This window comes from Urocitellus parryii, chromosome 5 (assembly GCF_045843805.1).
Source record: "Urocitellus parryii isolate mUroPar1 chromosome 5, mUroPar1.hap1, whole genome shotgun sequence".
NCBI lineage: Eukaryota > Metazoa > Chordata > Mammalia > Rodentia > Sciuridae > Urocitellus > Urocitellus parryii.
The window spans coordinates 176157767-176174212 of record NC_135535.1 but is presented as its reverse complement, the minus strand read 5'-3'; the positions used below and the strand labels follow the sequence as shown (position 1 = coordinate 176174212).

At 34.8% G+C, this 16446-nt stretch overlaps 1 protein-coding gene across 3 annotated transcripts in view; it reads right to left on the bottom strand.

The window, feature by feature from the left end:
- Positions 1-4073: 4073 nt before the first annotated feature.
- Positions 4074-16446, bottom strand: part of Tnks2 (tankyrase 2) — a 61452-nt gene continuing 49079 nt past the window's right edge. For all 3 annotated transcript variants that reach the window (XM_026397330.2, XM_026397331.2, XM_026397329.2), the window contains 7 exons: positions 15660-15780; positions 14252-14349; positions 13178-13252; positions 10498-10603; positions 8966-9152; positions 7083-7239; positions 4074-6427 (listed from right to left, as the gene is read on the bottom strand). In XM_026397330.2, coding sequence (XP_026253115.1) covers positions 6365-6427; positions 7083-7239; positions 8966-9152; positions 10498-10603; positions 13178-13252; positions 14252-14349; positions 15660-15780 — 807 coding nt within the window. In that variant the 3' untranslated portion in view covers positions 4074-6364. The remainder of the gene's footprint in view (positions 6428-7082; positions 7240-8965; positions 9153-10497; positions 10604-13177; positions 13253-14251; positions 14350-15659; positions 15781-16446) is intronic.

Genomic DNA, 16446 nt, shown 5'->3' with positions numbered 1-16446 from the left:
TTAGGGCCTACTTTTTCTTCTATTAGATGCAGAGTCTCTGGTCTAATTCCTAGGTCCTTGATCCATTTTGAGTTAACTTTTGTGCATGGTGAGAGATAGGGATTCAGTTTCATTTTGTTGCATATGGATTTCCAGTTTTCCCAGCACCCTTTGTTGAAGATACTATCCTTTCTCCAGTACATGCTTTTGGCACCTTTGTCTAATATAAAATAGTTGTAATTTTGTGGGTTAGCCTCTGTGTCCTCTATTCTGTACCACTGGTCTATCAATCTGTTTTGGTACCAGGGGTTGATCCCAGGAGCGCTTAACCATAGAACCACATCCCCAGCCCTTTTTGTTTTATTTTGAGGCAGGTCTCACTAAGTTGCTTAGGGCTTCACTAAGTTGCTGAGGCTAGCTTTGAACTCATAATCTTCCTGCCTCAGCTTACTGAGTTCCTGGGGTTGTAGGTATGCACCATTGAGCACAAGTATTTAAAAAAAAATAATGAAAAATTGTGGGAACACCAAAAATATTCATAAGATGGGTGAGTATAAAGTTAATTAAAAAAATGATTTATGTTTGGCTCTCTTAAGATTTCATTAGAACAAAAGGACTAGTGGTTAAAAGTTTTAAAATTCCTGACAACTGGAAAAACTGAAACCTAGTCCTCAGTGTTCAGTGAAATGTTAAGTATGATAAATAGTTAACTGCCAAGTACAGTAGCCTTCCTACTTACAAATAAGAAGCAGTTGTAAGGGTTGGAGATGTAACTCTATGATAGAGCGTTTACCTTATCAAGCAGGAAGTCCTAGGTTCAATCTCCAGTACCACAAAAACAAATTTAAAAAGAGGCTTAACACTTCCATCATTTCCCAATTCTATTATGCTCATTTGTGGTTTCTCTTCCTGCTGGTGTTGTTTTTTTAAGGTTCTACTAGATTTTGTTTGCAGATATTTTAAAGAATTGTGCATTAACAGCCATTCTTTTAGTATTACCCTATTGCTGTACTTTAAAAATTGGAGGCTTGTGGCTCAGGAGGCTGAGGCAGGAGGATCGCAAGTTCAAAGCCAGCCTCAGCAAAAGCAAGGTGATAAATAACTCAGTGAGAGCCTATCTCTAAATAAAATAGGAAAGAAGGCTGGGGATATGGCTCAATGGTTGAGTGTTCTGAGTTCAATCCCCAGTACCCTCACCCTGCCAAAATTGGAAGTTGTTTTTTTCCACTCTAGAACAGTTGAACATAAAAACTATGTGCTCATTACTTAATGGGCTGTCAGAATTTACTTATATAACTCTTCCAGGAATTGTTTGGGACCATTTTTTGATAGCATCTCTCTATTTCTTCCTTGGCATCTGGTTTATTTTGCTTTTTTCTAGGGTTAGTTCTGATAATTTATGCTTTACTAAAATACTACCCTAGGATTTATTTAAGGTACATTTCCAAATTTACTGGTACAGAGCAGAGCAAATCCTTCAAAGTTCTTTAAAATTTTCTCTATACTTGTGGTTACAGAGATAGGGTCTTGCTAGATTTCCTAAACTGGTGCTGAACCTGTGATCCTCTTGCCCCAGCCTCCCAAGCCATTGGGATTACAGGAGTGAGCCACAAAGCCCAACCCATTTTAATATTTTACATCGTAAATTTATTTTTCTTGATTATCTTGTCTATTTTATTTCCTTTAAATGCCATTTTTGTGTTCATTGTTTCTACTTGTTTTTCTTTTTTTTTTTCCCTTGTGGTGCTGGGGATTAAACACAGGGGCGTTTTACCACTGAGCTACATCCCTTTTAATTTTTTGAGACAAGGTCTTATTTAGTCATCCAGGCTGTCCTTAAATTTGCAGTCCTCCTGCCTCAGTCTCTCAAGTAGCTGGAATTACAGGTGTTTGCCACCATACCTGGTCTAATGGTTCCTATTCCTTTTACCCTGGCCCACCATCACTTAAAAACATAACTATTCTGGGATTGGAGTTGTAGCTCAGCAGTGGAGCGCTTTTCTAGCACATGTGAGGTGCTGGACTCAATCCTCAGCACCACACATAAATAAAATGAATGTATTGTGTCCACCTACAACAACAAAATATTTTAAAAAATTATTATTCCATAGTTATTATGCTACTTTGTGGGATGCCAACCTTCCAATATTGTGTCTATTGACTTGTGTTCCAAATGAACTGCTGTGAATTTTGGATGACAGTGTCTGTGGGGCTTGTTTTTACTCTAGGAAGACATGCAACTTGGGTTTGGGTATGTTTTCCTTGTCCAACTAGGTTGTCAGGTTCTCAGCAACTAGGGATTTATATTTGGCCCTCTTAAGATTTCATTAGAACAAAGGGACTAGTGGTTAAAAGTTTTAAAATTCCTGACAACTGGGAAAACTGAAGCCTAGTCCTGAGTGTTCAGTGAAATGTTAAGTATGATAAATAGTTAACTGCCAAGTACAAAGCTTAGTGGTATATATGAATGATCATTTAGTTCTCGAAATAACCCTGAGGTAATAAGCACAATCAAACTTATAAAGATTATGTAATTTATTTGAGATCAAGATCGCACAGTTGGCAAGGAGTAGGAATTCAAATTCAGATCCATCTGACCAACCAATCACTTAATCACTATTTGTTCACTCACTCAACAAAAAATTTACTGAGATACTATATGACAGACTGCTAGGTGTTAGTTCCATTGATATACAAAACAGATAGCGTTGTGAAACCTTTCAAATGATTTGCGAAGAATTTTTTCTTAATTTCTTATCTGCTACAGACCAATATTTTTGTAAATATTAAATAAATATATTGCAGGAACATCAAGTTATTTAAAAAGTTTATTTCCTCCCCGCTTTTTTTGTGATGTTGAGGATCAAACTCAGCGCTTTCATTGTATACTACACTGAGCTACACCCCCAGCCCTGTCCTTACTTTTTATATTCGCCTCTCTCCAAGGGCAGGTAATAAAGAGTTTGCAGACCCATACCCATCGGCAGACCACACTTTTGTATAGCAATGATCAACATTATTATGTTGGCTATTTTGGGAGCTGGGTATATCTGTGTCATGGGGAGGATGACTGTGAGTGGATGACGAAGTGAATGAGTGACAAAGACATTTCTAATAATGGTGTCTTATACTGTGAACAAAAAAACTTCTTGAGTATAAATATTTTAGGCCACAGCCTGCCTGTTCTAGGAAGCATAATGTGGTGTAGTGGGACTCAGAAGACAGAAAAAGGCCATGTTACAATCTAACTTTATAGAAATCTGACAGTTCTCCTAGTTGCTTAGTACTATTTCTCCTACTTGCTTCCTCTGTCACTCCAGTCCTCTAATAGGACAGGACAGTAGGTAAAGGCACAGTCAGGAGTACTAATCATAAGAGCTTCGGGAAATTTATTTGCATGTTTTCTTGCTTCATTAACCTGCAAACAATTGGATCACATCATACATTGGCATGCATGCTTAGGAAATAGTAAACATTTCAATATTATCTTAAATGAAGCAGGAAGATAAAAGATAAAGCTGCTGAAATGTACTTCAAAGCCAGACTTAAGAATTATTTGCACCATCATTCTCTTATTATGGACAGCAAAGAATTGATCACACACACGGTCACTTAGCATATTGAAATATAAAATACATAACACTATTATACTTTCTTTTAAGAGAAAAAAATACCACTAACTTTGAGATTTAGAAGCTTACCAGTAATGTTTTTATATGGCATAGAAAACAAAAATATATTCCTTTTTATAAGTTAAAAAGACTGATTTCCAGGAATGAGCTTTAAGGTTTAACTGAAAGTTGTGTTGGATGGTCTAAATGTCTAAAAGCATCTGCATTAAACTCAGGGTCTTACACATGCTAGGCAAGTGCTCTACCAATGAGCTATACCCCAGCCCATAGCTATTTTAGTCTTAATGTATCTGAGTACACATGGCCACAACATTCAATATTTTAGACTTTAAACTGTACTCTTCATCACTATTACTTAGAACTACACGTTGCCTTCTATTTGTGGTTGTTATAATCTCAATCCATTTTCTCAAAGACCATTCAACACGTTTATACTACACCAGTAATTAACATGCTACCCAGTAAAACAAGTGAACAGTTTATTAAGAATTAATGAGGGGGTATGGAATGTGATACAGTACAAGACACTCAAGATGGGTATAATATTACTACTCACACAAAAAAATTAAATCTCACTTAAAAAAAAATCACAAGAAAAAAGAGAAAGCAATTCCATCATTTTAAAAGTAAGATATTTCATGCAAAGCACTAAAAAATTCCTCCCAAATCCCAATCTCCCAATAAACAAAAAGCTACCTGAAAATATTGCCATGCTAACATATTAACCACAATATAATCATTCATGGAAAAACACACTAAGTAAGCAATGGATTAGATGAAATAACACAGTTTACAATATTGTAAACTTATAGACCACAATGGTTTACATGACACACAAATCCAAAATTACTCAAAGGGTGAGTGATATGGCCTAAATGTTGATAACAAGATATGTAAATATAAATCCATTAATTCATCTCATTATTCTCTAATTATAAAACCTAGAGGCCTAGAGAACCTGAAAAATGTGTATAAAATTTGGCATACTCCATTTGTATTCTTAGAAATGACTTTAGGATCATATTTGCAATTAGTAGAGAGCTGTATAAAAGCATTTCAAGGTCAAGATTTGACTTCTTAACTAATGATCACAATTTATATCATAGAGACAACTCCACAAATGCATTTACTTTGACTCTTATTCAGAACAAGAAACATGACTTTCTAGCACTTTATATACAGGTTACTGAAAAGGTCAGTTAATTTAGAGACTGAATAAAAGGTAAAACAAAGGTGAATTGACACAGAGAGTGAATGGAACGTCCTCATTGATAAGGACTTAGGTGGATAAAAATCTTTCCTTGACTTCTGAGGGAGCTAGAACAGGTAAAATAGAATGCCAAGCCATTATGCATGTTTCTATACCAGGATGCCCAAGTATGCTTTGTAGAAAAGATAGTTTCACTTCTGAAAATAGGAATGGCATTTTACGGAACAACAATTCCCTCCACAGCTGCCAAACTGGACACAAGTTTGGTCACCACATGGTGCACAAATGAAAGCATATTTCCAATTAAGCACTGTGTTATGTAGAGGCAACCCAGGATCAGAAAGTACCTGTCTCAATGCACTTGCCCATTCAGGGGCCAAGGAAAGACTGAGACATTTACATTCATGGTTCTGGGTTCAGTTTACCCATGATGTATAGATTGGCTATAAATATAACAATAAGATTAAAAAAAAAGAGCATAAACAAACAACACTTAGGATAAAAAAATTACCCACTCCTATTTGCTATCCTCCTCCCTTTAGATTTAAGGTAATTAGAACCAATCAGGCAATTATCCAGGATTGCTTTTTTCCAACTCTGAAATTTAATTTCCTATTTACATTCCATAAAAAGAATACCATAATTGTTCAAAAGTTAGGATTTAACCTCTCTACAAAAACAGAAGCATTTGCTCTAATTGTCACAGAATGACACTGGAAAAATTTCCTAAGTAAAACCTAGAGTTTGAGGCCAGAAAAGAAGCTTCTTTAATAACCAGGACCTATCATAGTTAAGAGCTCTTTGGAATGTGTGTCTAATACATACAAAGGCATCACAAATTAAATCCCCAGAGTATTCATAATGTTCTTAAGTGAGAAAGATTTCTAATGAGAGAGAAATTCTTTCATCAGTAAATTAAATCTGATAAATTAATCTTTGCCAGCTAAGTTTCTACTAACAACTCAACATAGCCTCTGCAATCAAACATAAAGATCACTCAATGAGTATAATGCAAGATGAAGTACAGATGAGCAATACATATGAAAAATTTTGTAAACCGCTGTAGTTCTAAAACAGTAGATTTATATTACAAAGCAATGTAAATAAATATTGGGCTAGTACAAAAGCTCTTATTTACAGTTTTACAAATGAAATTGTATTCAGTGTAAATGCTGTGTTTTAAAGAACACAGTACTGTATTAGTAAAATGAGTTCTGTTGAGGGCATTACAGTTTCTGTTAGAATCAATGCATAACGTATAAAAGGTTCAAGTTAACTGTTTATAATTCGGTACAGACAAACCCAGTTTAAACTGGAATGGCATCTGTTAAAGTGCTGAAAAACAGGAAATATTTAGAAAACACTGTACATTATTAAAGCTTTATCAAGTCAGAATGTTAAACTTCTTTCACATTTTTTATCCTTTTGCCATAGGCCTGGAAGCAAGATGAATTTTTCCAGCAAAGGAAAAAAACTTAGAGGCCACCAGCTGCTTCGGTGATTTTAGGTTTAGGTGAATTAGTTTCCTTCCTCAAACAACTATTTATCCATCAACCATACCTTCAGGCCTCACAATCTGGTAGGTAATTAAATATTCAGGATAAGCCTAGAAGAGAAAGATTAATTCAAATATAGATAAACAAAACTTTTTGAAAGATAAAGAGAACTTCCTTAAGGATTCCTAATCTTTAGGGAGGAGGTCCTAAATTAGCCTTACAGATCAGAATCATCTAGGGCCCTTTCTCAAAAAACATCCTAACCTTAACTCCAGTTAATCATCCCTTAAATTCTCAATCAGCAGGTCTAAGTTAATATTAACTACATGCTTGTTTTTATTAACTGAAGTGATTCCAATACCTATCCCCTACTGAGAATGCTGTTCTAGAACAAGTTTTCACTCAGAGCAGGAAAAAGATTATATACTTCTGAGCTACAGATAGACTTTTTTTTTTTTTTTTTTGTGGGTCTGGGGATTGAATCCAGGGCTTTGTGCATACAAGGTAAGCACTCTTATCAATTGAGCTATATCTCCAGCCCTAGATTTAACTTACTGAAAGCAGAATTTTGGTTAGAAAGAAAAAACACAGTAGTTAGTTCTTATGTGTAACTTCTCAAGCCTGTAATTATTCCCAAATAAAAATTTCAAAAGAATCTAGTTCTCAAAGAAGTATGTTTGTCAGTATAAGAGATGGTAAGATTAAGAGATTAGTAAGAAGTTGAAAAGTCACACTTTTGAAAATGAACAAATAAAATGGAATTACCTGTTCTCCTCTATAAATGACATATTCAGCTAATGCTAGGCCATTTACACTGGGCCGACCAGTGACTGAGTGATGACCTGGAGGAGAATGTGCCATCTTCATTGCACTGAACTGCAGAAAAGACTTTCCCAAGGTTACCCGACAAAAGAGCAGCTGCCTATAACATAAAAAGGAAAAGATCAGCCTGGAGACAAAATTCATACACCAACATAACAATTTTTTTGTATGTGTGTCTATACTAAAAAATCCATTTACATATAAACACAACTGTTTGCTTTGCTCTGCTATGGATAGAACTCAGGTCCTTGAGACAGGTAGGCAAGAGTTTTACCACTGAGCTACATCCCAACTGCTAAATACCTGTTTTTATCATTTTATCTAGAAAGAATTTTGTAAAATTATCTTCTACTACCTTTTTTTTTTTTTTGGTACTGGGTATTGAACCCAGAGGCACCTGAACACTGAACTACATCCCCAGCCCATTTAATTTTTTATTTTGAGACAGAAATTCACTAAGTGCATTAGGGCTTCATTAAGTTGCTGCCTCAGCCTCCTGAGATGCTGGGATTACAGGTGTGTGCCACTGTCCCAACTTCTACTGCTCTTACTAGTGAAAGAAATCTGTCCATTTAGTTAATTCTTATTTTAACTATAAGACTGAAAAATGGAGTAACTACCATTTTATCTTTATTCCAGTAAAAACACAAATTTTTTATTTTGAGACACGGTCCTGCTAAGTTGCAGGCATGTGCCACTGTGCCCAGCTTGTGTACTGCTTTTCTTACTCAACTTTTTTGAGTTTTGGCCACAAATCTAGTTTATTCACTTTATTGCTTTTGGGATACATTTATTTCCAGACAATCAAACATTTTAAATGGTGATGTACTCACTATAACATTGCTTACTACTAGTAATCAGAACTATTTAGCCTCCAGACTATATATAACAAGTAAAAACAGCATTCAGCTTATAGGATCCTGGGAAATTACAAGTTTCCTAAACAGTCCAATTTATGATCTAAAATAGAAGGGGTGGGAGGTCATGAACATGAATCCCTCTGTACATTTAGGGGGAAAATAACAACAAGAATAAAACAAATATACTGCCACTAGCTTGTTTCTCTCCAGGACTGCAGCTTTTCACCTTGGTGTAATTTTGCATTACTGGGGTTTGAATCAAGGGCACTCTACCACCAAGTGACATCCCCATCCCTTTTTATTTTTTAATTTTGAAATATGGTCTTGCTAAATTACCCAGGCTGGCCTCAAATCTGTGACTGTCCTGCCTCAGCCTCCCAAATGGCTGGGATTACAAAGTGTGTATGGTGAAATTCAAGTGAGTTTTAATTATATCTCTTCCAGTAGCAATATTATTAACTGGGGATCCAGGATCATATTATAGTAGAAAGGAGACTCTTCAAGCATTACAAAAAATGACTGAACTTGCCAAGTAATGCCATCTAACATGTGAATATTAGATTATTATTTGCAGTGCTGGGAATCAAACCAAGGGCCTGTGCATGCTAGGCAAGAGCTTTACCACTAAGCTACATCCTAGCCCCCACTACTAAATTTTTAGAGTTCAAAGTCTGTAATAAAAAATAAATATATAGGACTGGGGTTGTAGCTCAGTGGTAGCATCAGGTGTCCTAATGAGTAAATGAGTTAAACCAGTCAACTGCTGAGAATCATGCTTGGCCTGTACAGGTCATTTAGTAATATCAATTATTATAATTGGTGAGAGGGCCAAAACAATGTAAAATACATCTCATGTAGATACCTAAAGTTGTCAGACATAATGCCTTGTCCCCTAAACTTTCCAAATATGTAATCAGTTCTTATCTGATTCTTATCAAAATAAATGACAACAAGTGAGTCTCTTACCTGTGGCAAATGTAACAAGATCTATCTTTGTGAACTGGACACCCAGTACCTCCTCCAATTCCATATACGTACTGATTGCTTTTGGAAGAGTTTTCAGCAAAATAAATCCCAGCTCCAAACATGCCACCTATATACGCATGCCTTTCATCAAAGCCTTTATGGATAATTGCATTCACAAAGGGAGACCCTGAAATACACATAAATTGGTAACAACAATTTGAAAATTTATCTTAGAAAAAGCTAAGGCCTCTTAGAAGTTTCTAATTAATTATTATTATTATTATTATTTTTTGGTGCCAGAGCCTTACACATACTAGCCAAGTGCTCTGCCTCTAAGCCATACATACACATAGCCCTAGAAGGTAGATCCTTAAACATGTAACGACACAGTACTAGCACAATAAAGCTAAAACAAAAAGGAGTAAAAAGTTAACTGTCAGCTGTTTCAATCAAACCAGTGATTAATCAAAATCAGTGTCCCTTGTTTGTCAAGGGACAAAGAAACACACTGAATTTCACATAACAGAAATACAGATAAATTACTCAGAATAGGATGCATACATTTTTTTATAGGTGATTTCCAGGCTTTTATTTTAGAATAACGAAATCCTAATGTCAATTAATGTTTTCAATAGGGTGGGTGGTTAAGATGCCAAAGGACAGATTTACTAGAAAAACAGATTACCTGAAATATCAATGCAAGAGTTATTAGATTCCAGTTCCCAAATTAAATAAAGCCTGGAATGCAAATCCAGAATGAAGTCTCATAATTCATCTAGTATAGCAAGCTGAATGCAAAAAGTTTTACAATGTTGCCTACTATCTGCATTTTTTCTAGATATCAAAAGTGGCCTAAGGAATCTGTGTCATATTCTCTTCTTTACACCTCTTGTCCTCTGTCTTCCATTATCTGCTACATAAGATTTACATTCATCTATAAACACAGCACTTTTTCCTTTGTATGCCAAGAAAAGGGCTGCAGCCAGAGAAAGTTGTGGGAACCAGGCCAGGGAGTGGAGGGAGGATGGGGGTGGGAAAACCTAAACTAACAGAGGTAAGTGATTAATCAAAATCAATATCCCTTTTTATCAAGGGACAGTAAAATATGTTAAATTCCACTTGACAGAAATACAGACAAATTAACTCAGAGAGGATGCAGCACACGTTATTTACAGGTGATTCCAGGCTTTATTTTAATTCCATCAAGTAGTTAAATGCGTAAAATATATTCCCAGTGTGATATTAGGCAAAACTCATTACATAAAGGGGGAAAAAATAAAAAAAACAACCATGAATAGTTGACATTCCTATTTCTGTTTTTCCATCAAGTAATCTTATTTATAAACAATCCATTATAAAATATACCAATTCAAAACAACTTGACATAAATGTAAGTATAAAAGTTAGAGAAATATTGGGTGTATTTATAAAAATGACAGGAAGAATATAGATGCATTATTATTTTGTATCTGACAAAACCTATACTAATGTAGAGGAGCACTGTAGTAGGGTTGGGGGGAAAGTAATCTTACCATGAAATAGCATTCTTTCATTTGCATGATTGTGGTTTTCTTCAGAAACTTCTTTTCTCCGGTGAGTGTATCGTTCCCACAGTTTCTTATTACAAACTTTCTGAATCTATAAAAAATAAACCAGAAAAATAAAATCTTTAGGTCTTAGTAACTACCTACTTCTTCATCTTTTTTTAAAAAAATATTTATTCTTAAATTTTTTTTTTTTTTTTGGTGGATACAACATCTTTATTTTACATTTATGTGGTGCTGAGGATCGAACCCAGTGCCTTGTGCATGCTAGGCGAGCATTCTACCTCTGAGCCACAACCCCAAGCCCCTACTTCTTCATCTTAACCAAAAGTTGGGCCACATATTTAGCCAAAAGGGACGCACAACTTCTTTCTAAAATGTAATATATATATATTAGTCAACTAAAATTATTATGTCTTAACCATAAAGCTGGGAGTATAGCTTTATTTTAAAAATCAACAACTTCAAAGAGAAAAAAGGCTACATACACATGACCATACATGAAGGGATTAAGAATACTGTTAACTGATTAAAATATTCCAATTTTGGGTTGGGGCTGTGGCTCAGTGGTGGAGCACTTACCTCATGCATATGAGGCACTGGGTTCAACCCTAAGCATCACAATAAACAAACAAACAAACAAATAAATAAAAGGTATTGTGTCCATCTACAATTAAAGCATAAAATATTAAAAACTTCAATTTTAAAATTATCTAAATTTCAAATTATTGCTAATAAAAAATAGTTACCAAATATTTTTTAAAATATTTTTTTTTGCTGTCAATGGACCTTTATTTATTTACATGTGGTGCTTAGAATTGAACCCAGTGCTTTACACATGCTAGGGAAGCACTGTACCACTGAGCCACAACCCCAGCCCCCCAAATTGTTTTAAAAATGCATCTAAATCAAACATGCTGAGTTCTGTAATGTATTAGGAAGAGAACAGTGATCTTTTTTCCCCCTACTGTATGTGGCTCAAAGTGCCCACTAAGTCTGTTTTTAATAAAAAAAATATTTGAAATAGTCACACAAAAAACATTCTTAAAATGCATGCACACACTCCTATTCCTCCTTTTATCTTCCAATTTAAAAAATTTTTGTCTGGAAAAGATTTAAAGATGAATGCAGGTCTCATTAGGAGTATTTGTTGGTCAAAACTCACAATCCTAGTGTTGTTGTTTTAGCTGTTTTAAAGATGATACAACCCCCTGGTGGTCCCTAGAGCATACCCGGGAGCTGATGAGTTCTAGTTTGGCTCAACACAATTCAAAATATTGCCACAGCCTAATCAAGGACCCTAACTGGCAAAGCCAGATCTCATTTATGTATAAAAAAGGAATAAAAATAAACCATTTTATCACCGAAAAAATTGAAGTATTTCACTAAAATACCTTTATAAGAGGAGGAAAACACCTTTCTCAAATCCAAATATAGTACTTTAGAAATCAAATATGCTTAACAAAACCTCCACACATAACTATGATCCCTTACTTCCATAATGTGTTCTAAATCATCTGATTTCTGATAGTATGACCACAGCAAACTAAAAACATTCAATATACATTCCCTATCTTGAAAATACCAATCTAATATTATAATAGTATATTAGTTGATACAATTCACTGAATTTTAAACATATGTATTAGGAATACATTTGCCAGATATTCTAGCCTTAAGTCCAATTTTTACAATTACTGTTAAAAATATATCAATGTACTTAGTACAAAATTATGATGCATCTCAAGTGGTGTATGCAGTTTTTGATTGCTATAACTAAAGGAAAGTACAACAACACTAGAAAAGGTCCTGAGAAGAGAAATTGAAATCAGTTAAGAGAGTCTTATTGTCTTAACTGATTTCAATTACTTAACTGATTTCAATTAACATGACTACATACCACCATAACAATAGCAGTCTAGTATTACTATGAAAGTAATACTAGACTTTCTTACAATAAAATACATGAATAGTACTCCATATATTTAAAGTTCTTTTAATAAAGTTTGGATCTGGAATGAACCCCAGTGTTTCTCTTCTTTGCTTCCTGGCTGCCATGAGCTGAGCAGCTTTCCTCTGCCACATCTTTTTGCCATGGTATTCTGCCTTTCCTCAGGTCGAGAGCAATGGAACCAGCCAACTATAAACTGAAACTTCTAAACCTGTAAAGCAAAATAAATCTTTCCTCCTTTAAATTGTTATTGTGTATTTCGCGGTCACAGCGATAAAAAGCTATCTAATACAGTCTTTTTTTTTTTTTTTTTTTTAATATTTATTTTTTAGTTCTCGGCGGACACAACATCTTTGTTGGTATGTGGTGCTGAGGATCGAACCCGGGCCGCACGCATGCCAGGCGAGCGCGCTACCGCTTGAGCCACATCCCCAGCCCCTAATACAGTCTTGAACCTACTGGATTTATCATTATCCTAACTTAACTCCTTAACTTCATTATGTTCAAAAAGAAATGAATTATTATTGGGCTATTAAAAATAGTAGAAGGACTTTGAGGATCTTTACTTTCCAAGAATATAGTCTTCCCCATAATAATCCTCGATGCCATGTCAAAGAACTATTAGGCTAGACAGATCATTATGTTCTTACCAGTTACTTCATGTTTAAGGTTTTGGAAACTATGGTCCAGGAAACTTTATTTTCACTAATTTATTACCTTGAGAATATTGTATCTGTTGAAGATGCCACCCGCATGACCACCATCTCTGTGTTCTCGAACTGTACTTTGCATCTGATGGAAAAATAAATGTGTTAGCCTTTTTTTTTTTTTTTTAAAGAGAGAGAGAGAGAGAGGGAGAGAGAGAGAGGGGGAGAGAGAGAGAGAGAGAGAGAGAGAGATTTTTTCGTTTTCGGCGGACACAACATCTTTGTTTGTATGTGGTGCTGAGGATCGAACCCAAGCCGTACGCATGCCAAGTGGGCGCGCTACTGCTTGAGCCACATCCCCAGCCCATGTGTTAGCCTTTATGTCTTTTTTGATTTGGGAAACATGCAACTTGATTCATCTGATTTTACTTTGAGAATACAAGATAGGAAGTAACTATTAACCAATCATCCTAAAAACCATATTTACAGGTGAAAATTATGTAAAATTAAAGAAAAAGAAAATGCAAGTTGAATTAAACATATAAAAGCATACAAAAAGCAAAATGTTTTGCTCTGATTTTATCCTAATAAAGCACAATATGTATTTCACTGACAGTTGAAGTTTCTTGAGTTTTAGAATTAAATATCTTTAAACTTTGTATCTTTGTGCTCAATTCATACACATACAGCATGTGTTACTCAAAGTGTAAGGAGGACAATGTTCAAAGAGTTCAGTAGATTCTAAAGATCTTTGGAAGGAACACTAGAATAAAATTTTCCTGGATAAACAGTATCTACATGTTCTGGGCTTTGTCTGAGTCTCTAGGCTTTGTAATTGTTCTAATTAAAGGACAGAATGTTAGCATTTTCTTTCAAATGAAAGCAAACTCTTCTCCAACAGAATTTTGTGTCAGTATCAACTGTAGTGCTGAATCAAGTAACTGGAATTGAACTTTATGGTGGGAATGTGCCTTAAATCTTAAATGCTTATTTTCAGTTTTTCAGGTGGCAAAAAGAGGAATGATTTTCAAACCCATACTGTATGTTCAAATAGGTCTGGAAACCTCCAGGCAATTTAGCAAACAGAACTAACAATATATGTGACTGAGCTACTTTTCCATTTATTTAAGGAATATGAACATACCTCTTCCTCCACAGATTGAAACTCTTTATCATCAGGAGACAGATCTATGAGAATTGTTCCACTACCAGAGTTGTTCAAAGTTAAATATGGGTTAAGACCTATGAAATGAAATTTGAAAAAAAAAATGCCAGTAAAACAACACCAACCAAAAACAAGCACCTGAATAATTTGATGCTTACTATTGATTTAATTTTTTTTTTTTTTTTGTAGCTGTAGATGGACAGCATGCCTTTATTTGTGTATTTTTTTATGTGGTGCTGAGGATTGAACCCAGTGCCTCCCACATGGAAGGCAAGCGCTCTGCCACTGAGCTACAGCCCCAGCCTTTACTATTGATTTTTATAAAAATTTTTTAGACAAGGTCTGGAGCTAAGGTTGACCTCAAACTTGTGATCCCCGTTCCTTAGCCTCCTGAATAGCCAGGGTTACAGGCATATACTGCAGCACCCAGCTTAGCTTCCTACCATTTTTAACAACTTTCTAATTTTGGAATATATACTTGATAGGACGGCTGTATCCTTTACCCATCTTTCCTATTGGTTTTATACCACTTCATGTAATCATAGTACAAGTGTCAGACTGCACTTGGATTTCACTAGTTTTCCTACCAATGTCCTGTTTTTTTTCCAGGATACCACACTACCACACTGCATTCAGATTACTAATTTTTGATCAGATAAGTTGTTAAGAGTTTTGTGGGAATACTTTAGAAAATCCTTTTCTTCTTTGTCTGGAACACATTTTCCCCCCCATTACTTCCTTTACCAACACTGCAGCAGTTATATGGCCAGAACTTCAATTATAGGATGCTTCTGGCCTCAGCATAAACTCCCTCCAGTTTAACAATGAAACTAAAATGTGTTTTTTAACACCTAAAACAATACACCTTTTAATAACCAGATCTGGTACATAGGAAGTGTTAATACCTGTTGAGTGAGTGCAACTTGCCTTTTCCTTAATTACTAACATAAATGAGAAATAAAAATATCATCCAACTTTGTTTCATTTAATTTCCTTAGCTGTAACATTATTTTCCAGTATTTTTATTTCAAGCGCTTTGAATTTTAGTTGTGCGAGAGACTTACTATATTATTTCATGGGCTAGCTTACTATCTAGTCATTATCTGTTATATTGGCATTATATATAAGATACTTAAGTTTCAGGTTGTTTAGAGTCACAAAATTTAAGAGCTAGAGTAACTTCACAAATCATCTCATTTTAACTTCAATTTTCAGGAACTAAAATTTCCTCAAATTTCTGAATGGCCTTCTAATTAATTAGGCTCACAAAGTTTAGCAGCTGAGAAAGTTTAAACAGATTCTTACAAACTTTTATATTATCACTTAGTATACCAAAGGCTGCCTTTATGTAAATAACCTGGTAACAACAATTATGAAAATGAAATACCTTGTTGCCCAGAGATAAGTCTTTCAACTCCTTTAATTAGTTTGTGTCTATGTCCATAAGCATTGATTCCAATCTCCTTTAGCTCCTTGTGTCCCATGTCAACCAATACATCCAAAGTGATCTTACAAAAGAGAATGAAACTATTTATAGAGTGCTTATTCATTTGTTGGACATTCATCTTATATTGGTATTTTCATAATAAATTAGATTCATGCATTTGCTTCAAATTATTTTAGATAGCTCTGATACGAAAATAAATCCTTCACTAAGCTGAAATTAACTAAAAAGTTGGATCAAAAATGTTGAGTCATGAATGTACCTTCAAATTAACCACACTGAGGTATACAATTTCTTCTCTATGATACTGTATCATGAATCGAGGATCCTGGGCATGCTAAGGAAATGCTCTACCACTGAGCTACAACTTGGGCCCCCATTTCATCTCTTCTACTATATTTTTCCATCACTCCTTAACATCCAACCTGTTTACAAAATGGCTTCAATGGTTTCCCCAGAGTTTGGACTATGTTAAAGCAGTACTTATGTATCATTGTTCAAACTAACCCTTTTACCTAAAATATATTATTCTCACTTGATGAAACTAAAGTCATTCAATCCTATTTTATCTGTATACCTTCTAAGAAACTATCCCTGAATAGTCCAAAGTTCATGGTAATTTTTTCCTTCTTTGAATTTCTTAAATCTAAGCCACACCAAACCTTAAAGTTTTCATATGGTCTTCTAGTTCCAAAACTAGATTGAAAGCTTCTTTGGATACAAGCCTATA